This window comes from Aulonocara stuartgranti (assembly GCF_965226115.1).
Source record: "Aulonocara stuartgranti genome assembly, chromosome: 6".
NCBI classification, from domain to species: Eukaryota; Metazoa; Chordata; class Actinopteri; order Cichliformes; family Cichlidae; genus Aulonocara; species Aulonocara stuartgranti.
In genome coordinates, this window is record NC_138944.1 from 700,001 (window position 1) to 718,642 (window position 18,642).

An 18,642-nucleotide genomic window follows, 5' to 3' on the forward strand; every position below is an offset into this window, starting at 1 on the left:
AACAAACCAAAAACAGGATATAATCAGATTGGTTGTAGATATTTAGTAAAGGTGATCACAAGGCAATCCCACCGACTAAAAAGGTATCAGTGCTTGCTGTACATACCTGTGGGTGCAGCAGCAGGAGCTCAGGGACTGGGGAGCCAGGAGAAGCAACAGGGGATGCTCTGCTGCAGCATCAGTTGGTTCTATCAATACAGTATTAAATGTTAACAGGTTGGATATAATAATCGTAGAGTAGACAGTGGTCCCTCATTTATTGCAGCAGGGGTTCTCAGAATAACTAGCCCCTGGCCACGCACTTTATACACTTTTTTCCACACACACACATGAACATTGGTCACAGTTCTCACAATTGATTCTCAAAGTGCAAACCTTTGTAGATTGCAAAACGTAAAAGTATTATTATGCCGCCGTTTGTCTTCATCTGCCCGCCACTTTCGTGCGCCTTTTTCCCTCACGGTGCAGGTGTCTATTTCCGAATGAGGCTCATAGTTATGGGTGTTTTTGTGCTGTTTTTTCTATTGGACGCGATGGTTATCAAAACCAAACGTGATAAATTTGGCAAGCGCAGGAGATTTGTCAATCAGGCTGCAGAATGCAATGCTGTACTGTGCAATAAAAAATCAGCGAAAAAGCGAAGCAGTGACGGATGAACAGCGGGACCACTGTGTGCTGTTTATTAATAAACAATAAAATATATTCCTAAATGACAACATGCATAAAAGCAGAACGGTATTTGTACGTCAGTGGGAAAATAGCGGTGGCTTGCTAGCTTTTGTGCGGCTTCCCGGGTCAGTGAAAACGTTCAAAAGAGAAATGAATGAACTTACCAGGTTGCCCGATCTCTTCACATATCTTCCTCCAAGCTCGGTCCTTTTTATTCCTGTCTCGGTACAGAAAGCAGCTGGTGTCGTACAGCTCCGAGTTGTTTGCTACCGCATTGATTAGCCTTCCCTCCATTGAAGAATGAAGGGCTTTGGCTGGACCTGCCCCTTTGACCTAGGCCACAGCCACGTCACCAGGCTCCTGATTGGTTGTCGCGGCGCAATTTGACGCTGGAGTTCAGATTTTTCCAACTCGAGCGGTAGACGCGTAACCCGCGTATGCACAAAATGCAACACAAAAACTGACGCGCGTGGTTTTATTCGTGCGTCAAACGCGCCAGACGCCCTACACTCACGCGCGTTTCACGCGTTTTGGCGTTTTGGCGACGCAAATCTGCTTCCAAATTTTCACGGGACCCGCAATCGCGCGTCATCGCGCCTTTCCATTGACTTTACATGTAAACCTGACGCTCTATTCGCATCCATCGCGTTCGGTGTAAACACACCGTACTAAGAGTCACTAAGAATTAAAAATCCCGTGAAGCGGTGCAGGAGGGAAACCCGGCGGCGTCCTCGCCTTCCTCCCCGCGTTCTGCGCCCCGGTGTGCTAAAGAAAGGGAGGTAGCGGCAGTCACTACTCTTTTAGGCAGCTTTCATTCATTAAAAGGGGACAAGTCAAAAGACTTACCCCGGGTGGGCACAGCTCTTAACTCTGCCCGCCGCTTCTTTGTGACCACCAATATATCGGCACCGGCCCGTCCGCCGCCTCTAATCTCCCGCAGTGCGTAATCTGGCCTCCTGTTGCTGCAGCAGTCGGACCGCTCGCTCCGCGTCCCTGGTTGCTGGCGCTGTATCCTCCTGCCCAAATTGACAGATGCAACCAAAACATGCAGTATAAATAAAACACTCCACAAGATATAACCAAAACATGCAATATAAAAAATAAATAAGCACACTTCCCTGGATGACAGACGCGGCTGAAGGACGGCCGTGTGAACTCTGTCCTCCAGCTCAGTCTGAGCAGCTCTGTGAGCATCTGCAGGAACAGATCTCCAGGTGTCTTGAAGGACGTTCACAGCTCTTCTTTGGATGTTTCTTGTTCTAGGATCCAGTACGACACCTGCTCAAGTCTGCCCACCTGTGAAGATCATCCTGTCGTCTCCCCTTGTGTCAAATTAAAAGACTGACACAGAAAACACATGACTTTAAAAATAATCAAATTAAAGCACTAGTAGTATTTAAGTAGGTGCAAGTGTGCAAGTAGGAAATTATTGTGACATAATGTACACACATTATTATAAACATTACTGTATGGTCTTACGATTCATATAACAGTACTACATGGTATGGACGCGACGCACTAACGTCACTAACGCCACCGCTCCCAGGAGCGCGTGCACGGCAGCGGCGCCGTCATGGAAGGAAAACTCACCTTCTTAAAATCTGTTTCTGCTTTCTTCTTCTTAGTAATGAGGGCAGTCTTGGCAGACGATACAGGCGATATGCCCACATAGCTTCCTGTCCTCCTGCAGTTATAAGAACACATTTATGTGGTATTAGTATATGGAGCGTCAACAATAAAATTCCATGTCAATGAATTTTATGTATATTTTATGTATTTATAGTTGAAGATATAAAATGAGATATCCAAAAGAAATAACTGTACGTTTTGTAGAGGGATGTGGCACAAACAAATAAACAAACAAACATAAAAACAAATAAATAAAGAAGTTAGTCCACCCTCACAAGACTCCCTCCCACTCGTTCACGGTGGCGCACGTCTGGGTGGACTAACTAAAACAAAACTACAAGTAAATCAAAAGAAAAGGATAGCAGAGAGAGCCCAACAACAGCGACAAAACAAAGTCATCAATTTAAAACACGCAGAAAGCCCAGCCCTCCCTCTCCCGGCCACCTCCTCCAGCCTTTACAGCAGGCCAGCCGAGAGATAATCTCTCCAGCATGGCCTGGGTCTGCCCTGGAGCCTCCTCCCAGTTGGACACGCTCAAACCACCTCAGCTGGCTCCTTTTGATGGGAGGAGCAGCAGCTCTACTCTGAGCCCCTCCCGGATGGCTAAAGTTCTCACCTTGTCTCTAAGGGAGATGCCAGCCACCCTTCGGAGGATGCTCATTTTGCCTGATCCACGATCTTATTCTTTCGGTCACTACCCACAGCTCGTGACCATAGGTGAGGGTAGGGGCGTAGACCGACTGGTAAACTGAGAGCTTTAAAGCACCTCCTGAAGAACCTCCCACAAGACACTCCAAGGGACACGATTGAATGCCTTCTTCAAGTCCTCAAAACACATGTAGACTGGTGGGGCAAATTCCCATGCACCCTGGAGTAGCTCGAGAAGGTAAAGAGCTGAACTACTCTTCCTCGAAGGTGACAACAACTACAGACCTTCACCTTCATCATGAGCTTGATCACAAACGGCACAAGCTGCAGAAATGAGCTTTCTCCACAAGGTGGATGGCCTCTCCCTTAGAGAGAGGCTGAGGAGCTCGGCGATCCGAGAGGAGCTCAGAGCCACTACTCCTCCACATCTAAAGGTGTCAGTTGAGGTGGTTTGGGCATCTGACAAGGATGCCTCCTGGGTGTTTCAGCGTATCCGAAGGAGGCCCCGGGGTGGCCTTGGAACGCCTCAGGGTTCCCCTGGATAAACTGGAGAGGGGGGTTTGGGCATCCTTACTTAAGCTGCTGTTCCCATAACCCGGCCATGGGGGCTTCCATAAGTGGAAGAAAATGAGTGGATGGATGGGCGATTGAGCCATGTTACCATTTCCCATATTATAAACTATGATCAAAACTGTCACCAGCATAAATAATGAGTTTCCATTAAACCCTAACCTCAGTTAAACACCTGCGCTACTGCGCTGTTCTCTCCTGGAACCTTTAATAGAGCCTCCTGGCTGTAACGTCACCCTAAACCGGACAAACAGAAGAAATCTCTGAGGTGATCACAGAAAGGTTTCCATTATTGTTGGAGCAGGCTGTCAGGCGGAGCGCGCTCTCATTGCAGGGCTGCATTCAGCCACACAAACTCTTTGTTACCAGTGACAGTGAATATATCATGTGCACTTACTTATAACAGAGCTGCTGACAGGCACACCCTGCAGTCTGTGCCAGCATGTTGGGAAACATTTGACTTTCAGTTGGATCGAGTTCAGGATTGTCTCAATAGTTATTGTAAACATGTTCTCCAAAGTGCTTTATCATTGGAGGGATCGTTACATCCAGCCGTGCTATCCACGAAGTTCGTTTTGTTTTTATAGTGTTTAACACAAAGAACAATCTTATTTCAAAACGTTATATTTTTTAGAACAATGAACAGACGAGCTCAGAGAAGCATACACTTTAAAATACTGGGTTTAAAACTTTGCATACAAAACTTAAAATGTTCACGAATGCTCAGTGAGCCGCTTCCAGACACACGGAGACATCCAGACGATAGTTAAATTCCACTTTTGCCTGATCGCGTGGAGGATGCACATCTTTATCCGGTTGTTCAGTGATGACGCGACGAATCCTACTTCCGGGCCTAAAGTAGTCTGCGTTTAATATGGCTTTTGTGTTGTTAACATGTTTAATGTTTTGTATTTTCTTCTATTTGATCTCAAAAAGCTCCTAAAACAGTCAGTGATCACTGTTGACCTCCCTCAGCTTTTATTACCGCTAATCATTTATTTAAGCTCAGTTTTTAAAACCTTAGGATGTAACTACAGCCCAGCCCATGCAGCAGTATATGAATGACTAACCTCGTATTGTGGATGGATTATCTCAGTTGTTCTCCTGGCTGAAGTTTGGTCCTTTTACAGCATCCTGCCATGCGATTACATTTGTTCCTGACCACCGAGAACACTCACGTTAACTTTTATCGAGTGGAAAAAAAGTTAGCTTGTTTATATTATGCTAACATAGCTGTGTCGCTAGCGGTCACGTAGCACATCATTATATACCAGCTAGCCAAACTTCAGTAACCCTACAAACGTCACTGCTGTTTAGTTTTCTGTCTTCATTTATGTTGGAAGTGATAACAGAGCTGTACGTTTGAATTTGTTTCCAAAACCCCGCAGTCAGGACATGCTATATTGTATTTAGATAGAAGTTAGCAGGGAGTTAGCTCGCTAGCTTCTATCTAAATACAATATAGCATGTCCTGACTGCGGGGTTTTGGAAACAAGAAGCTAGCGAGCTAACTCCCTGCTAACTTCTAACTCCGTTAAATGTCATAAATTCCGTTTTCATGGATGCCTGGATGTTAAACTCAATTGTTACACCTGGTAGAGCAGAACGCTGATCATTTTATTAAAGATGAAAGACTTTAGACAGTTTTTCAACTCTCAGTAATGCCATAGTGATCGTTTGATATATGGACCTGCAGCGGAGTTTAGGCCCAGACACGGCTAGTGACGTCAGACTGAACAACCGGATAGCTCGCTTCCACCATGGATCCGTACAACATCATTCCATCATAGAAAAGTCTGAGTTTAGCTGGAAAGGAGCTTGGAAGTGAATTTTCTTATCCTTTAACACTTTGTTTGCCTCGGAGTACTGCCTTCTTTGTTTCGACGAATCCTACTTCCGGGCCTAAAGTAGTCTGCGTTTAATATGGCTTTTGTGTTGTTAACATGTTTAATGTTTTGTATTTTCTTCTATTTGATCTCAAAAAGCTCCTAAAACAGTCAGTGATCACTGTTGACCTCCCTCAGCTTTTATTACCGCTAATCATTTATTTAAGCTCAGTTTTTAAAACCTTAGGATGTAACTACAGCCCAGCCCATGCAGCAGTATATGAATGACTAACCTCGTATTGTGGATGGATTATCTCAGTTGTTCTCCTGGCTGAAGTTTGGTCCTTTTACAGCATCCTGCCATGCGATTACATTTGTTCCTGACCACCGAGAACACTCACGTTAACTTTTATCGAGTGGAAAAAAAGTTAGCTTGTTTATATTATGCTAACATAGCTGTGTCGCTAGCGGTCACGTAGCACATCATTATATACCAGCTAGCCAAACTTCAGTAACCCTACAAACGTCACTGCTGTTTAGTTTTCTGTCTTCATTTATGTTGGAAGTGATAACAGAGCTGTACGTTTGAATTTGTTTCCAAAACCCCGCAGTCAGGACATGCTATATTGTATTTAGATAGAAGTTAGCAGGGAGTTAGCTCGCTAGCTTCTATCTAAATACAATATAGCATGTCCTGACTGCGGGGTTTTGGAAACAAGAAGCTAGCGAGCTAACTCCCTGCTAACTTCTAACTCCGTTAAATGTCATAAATTCCGTTTTCATGGATGCCTGGATGTTAAACTCAATTGTTACACCTGGTAGAGCAGAACGCTGATCATTTTATTAAAGATGAAAGACTTTAGACAGTTTTTCAACTCTCAGTAATGCCATAGTGATCGTTTGATATATGGACCTGCAGCGGAGTTTAGGCCCAGACACGGCTAGTGACGTCAGACTGAACAACCGGATAGCTCGCTTCCACCATGGATCCGTACAACATCATTCCATCATAGAAAAGTCTGAGTTTAGCTGGAAAGGAGCTTGGAAGTGAATTTTCTTATCCTTTAACACTTTGTTTGCCTCGGAGTACTGCCTTCTTTGTTTCAGGACCTCATGGTCCCCCGGGCCGTGTCTGGTTAGCAACTCTTCATCCTCCGGTGCTTCGATGCTAGCTGAGGTTTGGCTAGTGTCATCTTCCTCGTTAAACAGCTCAGCTTGCGTCTTCCTTGTCTTCACTTTAGGCATTTTCAAAGCCCAATTTATTAAGTTTACTATTGCACTACTGCACTAAACTACTTGTACGAACTAGAGTTAAAGTGGGCTGATTTATTTAAGTGTAAGTTGGTTCTTCTGCTGCCATCTCGCTTCTTCCAGCTGGAAGTCCACCTGTGACAGTTAAATTCATCCCATAGTTTGGTGACCGGTTCAGGAGTCACTGCTGTGATTTCACAGTCCACAGTTGTTGGAAGCGGAGGCATGTAAATGGAGCCTGCTATAACCACCACAGTCTGTATTACTGGGCTCATTATCTACTAGTTAAACCTTTACTCAAAAAGCATCTCTAGACCCAGCAGTCTTAGCTAATTATAGGCCAATCTCCAACCTTCCTTTATATCAAACATCCTTGAAAGAGCAGTTGTCAAACAGCTAACAGATCATCTGCAGAGGCTTATTTGAAGAGTTTCAGTCAGGTTTCAGAGCTCATCACAGCACAGAAACAGCTTTAGTGAAGGTTACAAATGATCTTCTTATGGCCTCTGACAGTGGACTCATCTCTGTGCTTGTCCTGCTAGACCTCAGACCTGTTTCTGACCAGGATTTGGCCTTCAGTGCACACATGAAACCATAATGTAGGACTTTCTTCTCCCAGGATAAAAATGACAAATATCCTGTTTCAGAGTGATGCTGAAAAACTGGTTATGCAGCAACAGGTTTAGGCTGCTGGGGGATTCCCATGATGCACTGGGTGTTTCTGCTTCACTCACTATGTGTTAACAGACCTCTCTGCATTGAATCACATCTGTTATTAATCTTTGTCTCTCTTCCACAGCATGTCTTTATCCTGTCTCCCTTCTCTCACCCCAACCGGTCGCAGCAGATGGCCCCGCCCCTCCCTGAGCCTGGTTCTTTGTTATTCTTTACCTTACAATATAGAGCGCCTCGAGGCCACTGTTGTTATCAATTGGCAGTAATCAAATCGAATTGAACTGAATCAGGAGGAATAAGTGTTGAAGGCAGGAGACCTGCTGACACGGCTAACCTCGCGTCTGGAAAAGATCATTGCTGTTGTTGGATTGTGTGTCCACAGGTGTTTGTACTTTGCGTCGTAATAAAATGACGGTAAAAGGCTCCGCCCACTTCCTATCCATGTCTTACCATGCAACGACTCTGTGAATGGACTGGAGAAGTGTAGTGGTAGAGTCCTCCGTCAGGAATGAGATATGTGTGTCGACTTTTTATTCTCCCTTAAAATTATTATGCCATAACGCTGCACAGAGCAGCTCTGCTAACAGGTTATGGGCCCAGAGCAGCAGTAAAGAGATCCTGTAACTGCCAAAGGAAGGGCAGCGTTTCCTGAAACCGCAAGTTACCGGCAGGTGTTAAAAGTTTGGCACGATTGAGTGAGTAAGCGTTTTTGTGCATCATGAGCAGACACACGGCAGAGTCGGGCAGTCGATATTCCCGTTTGCAGTTTGATGGAGATGAAAGGAAATATGAGATATGGGAAACGAAGTTCCTTGGTCATCTCAGACTACAAGGTTTGAAAGATGTCATCTTTTAAAGGCTGAGGGTGATGAAGAAGCCGATGGTGAAGATGATGACAAAAATGCAGAAGCATATGCAGAGTTGATACAATTTCTGGATGACAAAAGTTTATCGTTAGTTATGAGAGATGCAGTTGATGACGGACGGAAAGCCCTAAAAATTTTGAGAGGTCATTATGCAAGAGTGGGCAAGCCAAGGATCATAAGTCTGTACACCGAACTTACTTCTCTCACAAATGAAAAGAATGAAAGTGTGACGGACTATATTATCCGAGCAGAAGCAATTATCACAGCGTTAAAAAATGCGGGTGAGTCATTAACTGATGGACTTCTGATCGCAATGATAATGAGAGGTCTACCAGAGAGGTTTAAACCCCTGATTGTGCACGTTACACAGAGCGAAGCAAAAATCACATTTTCAGAGTTTAAAGTAAAACTCAGAAGTTATGAAGAAACCGAGAGAATGCGTGCGGCTGTAACTGATGACAACGTAATGAGGACAAAAGTGCAATTAGACCAGGATTCTACTTCATGGCGAGCAGATGACCGAAGATCAAAGAATAATGAGATTGTGTGTTTTAAATGTGGACTAAAGGGACACAATGCAAGAACGTGCCGATCCAGAGTATGGTGCAGTTTTTGCCGGAGTAGTACACACAAAGATGCGACCTGTAGAAGGAAGCTAAGACGGGATGAAGCGAGAGGGGTTGTGGAGAAGGACTACGCGTTCAGGACGGGCTCCGAACCCCAGAGGGTCCCGGACGGCGGCCAAGAGATGCTGAATAACCAGCTACTGGTGGATACGGGAGCGACGTCACATATCTTTACGAAGATCGAGAGTTTTAAGACTTTTGATGACACATTTCGACCCGAGGCTCATTGTGTAGAGTTGGCTGACGGAAGGCGGAGCAGAGGAGCTGCAAAGCGGCGAGGAGATGCTGAGATAAGTATGATTGACAGTAAAGGACGCAGTCACAAGGTCACATTGAAACAAGCACTCTACATTCCATCGTTTCCACAGGACATTTTGTCAGTAAAAGCAGCTACTAGTAACGGAGCCACTGTGGTTTTCAAACACGGGGACAGTTTTCTTAAACATGTTGATGGAACAAAATTCCCTATATATGAACACGAGAGACTGTTCTTTATAAACACTGTGCAAGAGTTTGAAGAGAAATGTAATGGATGTTTTGATATGCAAACGTGGCATGAAATTCTAGGACACTGTAATTATGAGGATGTTCAAAATCTGCAAAATGTCGTTGATGGAATGGAAATTAAGGGTAAAATCAACAAAAATATGCAATGTGAAGCCTGTATACAAGGGAAGTTTACTCAAACTAGGAACCGAGAACCAGATGAAAAGGCCAGGGCAGCATTAGAGTTGGTACATACGGATTTAGCTGGTCCGATTACGCCAAACTCTAAAGAAGGGTTTAAGTATGTCTTGTCGTTTGTTGATGATTATTCAGGTGCAACATTTGTATATAATCTGAAACACAAAAGTGATACCACTCAAGCAACTGAAAGATTTATTGCAGAGGTGGCGTCATATGGGAAAATCAAGTGCTTTCGTTCTGATAATGGAACTGAATTTACAAGCAGACAGTTCAGAGATTTATTAAGTAGACACGGCATTAGGCAGGAAACTTCGGCGCCATATTCGCCTCATCAAAACGGAACAGCAGAGAGGAACTGGCGTACACTTTTTGACATGGCGAGATGCATGTTAGTTGAGAGCGAATTGCCAAAGTCTTTATGGCCATATGCAGTACAAACCGCGGGAGTGATTCGGAACCGATGTTTTAACAAACGCACAGGTCAGACAGCGTATAAGATGTTAACTGGAAAAAGACCTGATCTTTCTAGAATGAAAAAATTCGGATCATTGTGCTATGCTTATAAACAAAATAGGGGAAAGCTGGATCCAAGATGCGACAAAGGTGTTTTCTTGGGATATGACAAAAATAGTCCAGCATATTTGATCTATTTCCCAAAAACCGGGAAAGTTGAAAAGCACAGATTGATAAAAATACTAAATCCCGCGACAATGGATCAACAAACACAGAGTGATCAGATGTATGAAGATGAGGTTTATGAATCCAGAAAAGATGGTGAACCCAAACAGACGAAGGATGAGGATATTCCAGATGGTAGTGAAAGCAGTCAAACTGAGTCCGAGGTTAAAACTGATGATAAAGTAGATGCTGGAGCTACACGTTATCCATCCAGAATCAGAAAGAGACCTGATTATTTGAGTGATTATATCACGGATGTGAAAGAGTGTGAAAATGAACAGATGCAAACCAGTGTTGATTATTGCTACAGATTGTTGTGTGAAATACCCACATCATTTAGCGAAGCTATTGTGTCAAGTGAGTCAAAAGAATGGGAAAGAGCGATGAATGAAGAAATCCAATCCCTTAAGGAGAATGACACATTTACTTTAACCACTTTACCAGAGGGTAAGAAAGCAGTGGGGGGTAAATGGGTTTATGCCGTTAAAAAGAACTCAGACGGATCAGACAGATATAAAGCTCGATTTGTGGCTAAAGGTTTTAGTCAAACAAAAGGAGTTGATTATGAGGAGACTTTTTCACCGACTGCTAACTTATCGAGTGTGAGAGTTTTGATGCAGAAAGTGGTTCAGGATGATATGTTGGTTCACCAGATGGATGTAAAAACCGCCTATCTACACGCACCAATAAATGAAGAAATATATATACAACAACCAGAAGGTTTTGAGACAGAATCAAGTGAGACTAATAAACTGGTGTACAGATTAAAGAAATCACTTTATGGGCTGAAGCAATCGGGTCGTAACTGGAACCAAACCTTACATGACTATTTAAGCAGTTGTGGATTTAGACAAAATATTGCTGATCATTGTGTGTATTCAAAAGAAACTGAAAGTGAAAAAGTAATCATCATAGTGTGGGTGGATGATTTACTCATTGCAGCTAACAATGAAAATGTGCTTTCAGGCGTGAAAGAAATGCTCTCTTCTAAATTCCAAATGAAAGATCTGGGGAAGCTTAACCATTTTCTAGGAATAGATTTTATTCAAGAAAAAGAATGTGTCAAAATGTCACAGAAAATATATATTGAGAACATTTTAAAGAGATTTAACATGCAAAACTGTAAGCCAAGGTTAACACCCTGTGAACAGAAATGGACTCATTCTGATAAATTCGAGACATTACCAGATGTGAGGAGATATCGTGAAGCGGTAGGATGTCTTATTTATCTGAGCTATTGTACGCGACCTGATTTAAGCTATGTTGTCAGCAAACTGTCACAACATTTCAATGCGCCAACTGTTGATGATTGGACAGCAGTGAAACATGTTCTGAGGTATCTAAAAGGTAGTCGAGGAAAAGAACTGTGTTTTAGGAAACGTTCAAGTGGAAAACTAGGTCTACAAGCATACAGTGATGCAGATTGGGCATCCGATGTTTCTGATAGACGCAGTATGACAGGTTATTGTGTAAGCCTAAATGAAAATGGTCCTTTGATATCATGGAAAACCAAAAAGCAGACAACTACAGCACTATCAACTTGTGAAGCCGAATACATGGCATTAGCAGGAACAATTCAGGAATGTATGTATTTGACTTATTTGATTCAAGATCTTGATGAGTTTGAGTATGAAATACCTATGATATTGGAGGACAATCAGGGAACAATCGCTTTGTCAAAAGATCCAGTGAACAGACAAAGATGTAAACACATTGATGTGAAATATCATTTTATAAGGTCAGCTGTACATGAAAGGAAAGTGCTCATTGATTACTGTCCAACTGAGTCAATGGTAGCAGATATGATGACGAAACCAGTTTCAAAGTCTAAGTTAGACAAATTCTCTGTATTTGTGTTTGGAATGTAAGATGTTTTTTCCGGAGGATTGTTTTTCCCCAACCTGTGTACAAGTGGGGGTGTTGGATTGTGTGTCCACAGGTGTTTGTACTTTGCGTCGTAATAAAATGACGGTAAAAGGCTCCGCCCACTTCCTATCCATGTCTTGCCATGCAACGACTCTGTGAATGGACTGGAGAGGTGTAGTGGGAGAGTCCTCCGTCAGGAATGAGATATGTGTGTCGACTTTTTATTCTCCCTTAAAATTATTATGCCATAACGCTGCACAGAGCAGCTCTGCTAACAGCTGTAGTGACATCACAACAGTAACTCTGAAAGTGATAATCATTCGCTGATAACTAATAACTGAGGCGTGCACCTCAGTGATTCTGACAAAATGCCATTGAATTATGTCATCATGGCATGACGAGTGGAGAAACCGGGAATTCTGGGTGGATGTTTGAACACTTCTTGGAAAATGCATCTGTTTCATTTTTTAGAGTTTATTTAAAAACATCAGGGAGACAGTCCTGAGGTAAGCACACAGACCTGTCCGTGGGCGGAGTTTCCTCTATCTGGGACACAAACAGATGCTGAAGGAGGGTTTTCTAACCCACTGACACTTAAGGTTGTTGTGTGTGGGAGCTCCATGTCAAACTGGAAGGGGGGTCGTTGCAGATCACTGGAGACTTTTACTTTGAAGGGGGGTGAAGTTCAAACAGAAGGTAACATGAGTTTGTCCCTCAGGAGCATAATCTACGCCTTCCTGACCAGAGGACGACCCATCCCGCTGATCATCATAGTCTACGCCGTAATCTTCTGCTCGCTCAACGGTTTCCTGCAGGGCCACTTCCTGCTACACTGCGCTCGCTTTGAGGACACCTGGCTGACCCGCGCCCGCCTCACTGCAGGTGAGTCACAGCTACACCCACCAGTCACCATGAGGCCTCGCCACCATTGTCCTGAAGATTTCGTTTCGAGGCTGTAAAAACTACATTACCCACAGTCCTTGGTGGGTTTTTCCTTAAAGAGGAATGTTTAACAGCGAGGCTTTGATTGGTGTGGGTCAGTGAAGGGCATGATGGGAGTCGTAGCTGGACGTCCCGTAGTGACTTTGGTCTTTAATCCAGACCACACTGACCAATCACCATCATCCGTTATCATTACATCAAGAAGGCAGCAGTCGTAGGAGGAAGATGCAGTGAAGTCCTCCACCACCACGCCTCCACACAGAGAGGTCATGTCAGGGTCACCACGTATATGATTGCTGATTCAAACATCTGCTGACTTTTACCTTTAAAAGTCTTCTGTTTTCCACACTGGGATAAAACTACGACAGGAAAGCCAACTCGGCTTCAGCATCTGGCTGGTTGGTTCTGTGTTCTGGTTCTGTGTTCTGGTTCTGTGTGTGGTCTCCATGATGCTCTGCGGCTTCATGGAGACCACACACAGAACCTGCATTACAGTCTGCAGTCTGGATTCAGGGTCCTGGACCGTTGGCAGACAAGCTAAATTTAGCCCACTCATAATCACGTCTTTATAAGTTTAGTTCGGCTAATCTTACACATGGGAACAGAACTCTGACACTAATAATAATCTTATTGGTTGTTGGGCCATCAACACGATTCAACGTAAGAAAAAAGGAATCGGGTGACGTACACCAGGCCTCAAAGAAGACAGCAGCTCGTATGAACATGTAAGTTTATGCAGGTAAACCTCAGCGAAAGGCTACCTGGGCCCTATTTCAGGAAGCCGGTTTAGTGCAAGCTCTGAGTAAGTATACCCTGAGTTAACGGAAACTCTGGGTTTTCGGTTTCACAAAGCGAGTTTAGATTAATTCTGAGTGAGTTACTATGACGACACACTCCGTGAAGCTAACCTGCCCCCTAGCAGGTTTACTTCAACTAACCCTGACCTTCTCCGCCTCTTTGTCGGAAACCTGACTGTAGGAAGTGTCAGACATGGCGTGCTCCTTCCTCGAAGAGCCAGTAGATGTTGAAGCCCAAATTCTCCGCAGAGCTCTCCGCCGGGAGAGAGTGATTAGAGCGCGTTTGGACATTTTATCATTTCCTGATGATTTCCTGTGTGAACGTTACCGTTTCTCAGCACAATCTATAATTTATTTGAATAACATCCTCAGGCCTAATATTGCTCATGTGACACATCGTGGACATCCTCTCAGTTCTGTACATATTATTTGTATCGCACTTCGGTTTTTTGCAAACGGGAGCTTTCTGTATAATATTGGTGACGCTGAGCACGTTTCCAAGGCTACCGTCTGTCGGGCAGTCAGGAATGTTACAGTTGCACTGAAACGTCTCCTGTACTCGTTTGTGGTGTTCCCCGGTCACAGACCCACAAGATTTATCAAAGAGGGATGCCACAAAATTGCAGGTATCAGGATGAACAAAACTTAATTCATGATGTGGTGATACTTGAACTACTACTTAAATTTTACATTTATTCTCACGGTTCCCAGGTGTGATTGGCTGTACAGATGGCACTCACATTCCAATCATTGCTCCTTCAGTAAATGAAGGAGACTATGTGAACAGGAAGTCTTTCCACAGCATTAATGTACAGGTACATAGTTCCCTGTAGCATTTCAAACTAACAAATTATTTCATTATAGTAATGGATGCTAATTTGTGTTCTCTGCACTGTGAAGATCATATGTGATGCTGCCAACATTATCACAAATGTGGAAGCCAACTGCTCAGCCTCTGTGAGTGGTGGTGGTGGAGGACCCCCACCTGTTTTTCGGGCCTCCGCTTTTTTTTTTCTGTTGGCTATAACGGGTCACATTTGAGCATACAGAGTAAGCAAATATGTACTTGTAATGTGCTCAGATAATTTCAATAAGTGCTTACAGAGGGGAAATTAATGTAGCCTCTAACTGCAATCGATTTACATCGGACAAACAGACCAAGCACTATGGCTCATAATACAATTACACCTCACCTGTTTGGACTATATTTTTATATTTCATTTTTACTTGCTGCCAGGAACGTTTGGGGCCTGTTGGGTTGCACCTGCGCTCACATCACGTCACAAAATAAAATGTATGAAATAAAATAAAATATAATAAAATAACGTGTTAAATGGGTGGAAATCCCTAGATCAATGTTTAAATTAACACTCACGCATTGACTCTGTCGGCTATGTTTTGCCATGCATGCTCCCTTTCTTTTGCAGCTGAGGCTGTGTTACTTTTTTTCTGCAAAATTTGCATGTTATCGGCATATGCTGCCATCAGAATTTCAGCCTCAAGCGCTGTAAGATACACTGACCGCGCCTTCTTTCCCTCCGTCTCCATGGTGACTCGCTTAATCTGTGCTCCACTAATCAGGGCTTTATGTATCCTCGTGCGCGCGCTTAACTTGGGGTTAAAGCAACTCCGCGTTGACTGAACTAATTGTTATCAGCCTTTCTGAAACCGAATATTACGAGTTGGACAGTTCGGGGTTACTCAACCCTGAGTATCGTTTTTCACTCTGAGTTTTCTAAACCGGCTTCCTGAAATAGGGCCCTGGTCACCCAGGAAACCAAGCCCAAAGTGCCAAGCTGTCAGCTACAAAGTGATGTGTGGGTGGGGCTTTAGACCAGGTGATTTTACCTGTCTTGTGAAGCTGTACAGGCGCACCTGATGAACTCTGTCTGTGTCTGAAGGTATTGTTGTGTTTGCACTCGGTATGATCATCAACATCCACAGTGACTACATCCTGCGTGGGCTGAGGAAACCTGGAGAGGTTATCTACAGAGTCCCCCATGGTACGTCGCGTCCTCCTCGTGAGCAGACCTCCTCGCCGTTAGAGGCTGCTGCCTCTCGTTAAGCCGCTGCTGTCTCTGTGTTTCAGGGGGCATGTTCGAGTTTGTGTCTGGGGCAAACTTCTTCGGGGAGATCGTGGAGTGGTGTGGATACGCTGTAGCTGTCTGGTCTTTGCCAGCCTTCGCCTTCACCTTCTTCACCATCTGCTCCATCGGGCCCCGAGCCTGCATGCACCACAGGTAACGAGCCTCTGACGAGGCTTTGCCGCTGCTGATGCGACTGGGAGAGTGTGATCATTAAGACAGCTGGTCCTCCAACAGGAAACACATTTCTGACCATTCCGAGTGTCCGGCTAAGCGAAGTGCTCAGAAACAAAGTCCCTGAGTTTCTTTGGCTCTCGTTAAAAAGTCTTTGGGGTCCAGAAATACTTGAGTGCCAGGTCAGTCCTGCACGGGGGGCTTCGTAAAGGTACTGAGGCGTGTGCTGTAGAGCACAGCGTCAGCATGTTTCACACAACGCTGATAAAAATGCTGCACAGTTTCCATTTAAAGGCTTCACTTTGTGTTTCTGGCTGTTAAACCCAAACACCATCATGAGAAGTTCTCTCCTCTGAAATGAAACTGTGCTTTCTGCAGAAACTACCAGCAGAGGTTCGAGGACTACCCTCGCTCCAGGAAAGCCATCATTCCCTTCATCCTGTGAGGAGCACCGAGCTCGGCCGACTCCGGAGATTGAAATCTGCTCCTCTGATCCTCTGATGAAGTTCTTTACCAGCTTCACTCTTCATCCAAAGTTTATGCATTTGTTTAATCATCACCTGCATGGTTTTTACTCCTGACGTTGTCCTAGTGTTCCCCTTGATGACGTAGCTTCCTCTAATGAGCGTTTGACTTCAGAGCGCGTCCTCCTGTGCTGGCGCGTGCATCATGCACAGAGACAAGCCTCGACCCAAAGACGTGAATGAAGATTTAAATTTGACGCTGTTCGGATTCTTTCACCTGCTGGCTCCACACGGCCTGTTTTTTAGTTCTGATGTAGCAGCGCGTGCAGGCTGGAAGGCGGTGTTCTGGATATCGTCATTTGTGTTATGATGGAGGTCCGAGTGTGCGTGGGTCAGCCTGGTTTGCTCTGAGGCCAGCATGCCGTACTAACAGGACATTATGATTTTGTATTATTAAAAACACAAAAAAATTAATTTCATATTTAGTAGGGGTGCAACGATATTCGTATCGATATTGAACCGTTCGATACAGTGCTTTCGGTTCGGTACGCATATGTATCGAACAATACAACATTTGTCAGGCTACATTTCACTGTGTGTTATACTTGTATAACTATGCATGTGACAAATAAAGAACCTTGAACCTTGAACCCTTGTAATTTATTTGATCAACTTTCCTTCTGACGATGCTGTCTGTGTGGAGCGCTCAGTGGATCTGCGTTCGACTACTCCTATGCGCTCAAAATGTGGTCATAAATATTTTGTACTTGTAAATCAGTTTTGTATGTGCAAAAAGAATTTGTGTGTTCTGTTCTGTTTTTTTTTGCTGGTTCTTCAAATGTTCAATAAAAACATGTATGCTAATTCATAACCAGAAAGCTTTGTAATGAAGACTGTCATTTCCAAAACACTGCCCGCCCCCCGCGGTCCACAGCGCTGTTGAAAAGGCTGTGGAAGTCCCTGTATTAAACACGTAGACCTGTGACACAAAAATCACCAAACTCGGACGACCTCAGACTGTTTTCCTTCGTGGTGATGAAGGAAAACGCTGGGCTGGCATGTAAAAGGCCATTTATTCCCTTCAAAGACCTGCAGTTCAAAAAAGCGCCCCTCGACAGCCAAACCCATCTGTTCTCTGATTGGATTGTTACATTTGTGATTGACATGACATTGACCAATCAGATGATAGGAAGAAAAATTGGGTCAAAATTCGTACTTGTAACTTGCAGGGTTTTTTTTGCTAAGTCCACACACAAATTCTTTTTACACACACAAAACTGATTTACAAGTACAAAATATTTATGACCACATTTTGAGCCCACAGGTTATTTACATTATTATGTAAATAACAAAATAACTTAAAGCAAAAATTGGGAAACGTAAAGTCCGAAGTCTTTATATTAACGGCCATCAGTCAAACAATATTGTTTGCTCTGGGCAGTGGTGGTCCTAGCCTGTTTGGCGCCCCGGGCGAACACTCCCTCTGGAAGACTGAACCCCCCCCCCCCCCCCCCCCAACATACACACACACACACACACACACACATAAAACATATTAAGGATTGTACATTAACATAAAGCTGTTGTCGGAATTCACCAGAGAAACACACACACATATGAAGAGAGAGAGAGTGCATTGTATGCAAACAGCCATCATAATTCTTCATACAATGAGAACAGGACGAATCAACAATTGACACTGACTAATTAATATTAACATCTGTAACATAATGTATTGTTCAGAGTTTACAATACAACTTTATTTGTATAGCACATTTAAAAGAGCAGTGGTACACCAAAGTGCTTTACGATAAAAAGGAAAATTAAGACAATAAATAAAAGACTATTAACAAAGTACCACATATGTCATCAGGTTAAGGACACTAATTATACAACAATAAAAGGGAATATAAGAACAAAGTTACTAAGAACAGATATAGCTAAAAGATAAAGTACATAAATAAGAAATGGAACCAAATATAAAACAGGGACGCTAACTAGATGGAAAAGCTATGTAGAATAAATGAGTTTTTAAACAGGATTTAAAAGATAAAACGGAGTCTGACGCACGGATAGCGATGGGAAGGTTGTTCCACAGATTCGGTGCAACCAGGGCAAAAGCACGGTCACCCCTCGATTTAAGTCTAGATCTAGGCTGAGCCAGGAGTGATTGGGCTGAAGACCTGAGGG

The 18,642-nt window shown here is 43.7% G+C and overlaps 1 protein-coding gene across 1 annotated transcript in view; it reads left to right on the plus strand.

Moving 5' to 3' along the window:
• Positions 1–17,102, plus strand: part of LOC309708002 (3-oxo-5-alpha-steroid 4-dehydrogenase 2-like) — a 22,904-nt gene extending 5,802 nt beyond the window's left edge. The window contains exons 2-5 of the mRNA XM_082535691.1: positions 12,710–12,873; positions 15,632–15,733; positions 15,820–15,970; positions 16,367–17,102. Of these exons, the coding sequence (XP_082391817.1) occupies positions 12,710–12,873; positions 15,632–15,733; positions 15,820–15,970; positions 16,367–16,433 (484 nt within the window). The 3' untranslated portion in view covers positions 16,434–17,102. The remainder of the gene's footprint in view (positions 1–12,709; positions 12,874–15,631; positions 15,734–15,819; positions 15,971–16,366) is intronic.
• Positions 17,103–18,642: the final 1,540 nt, after the last annotated feature.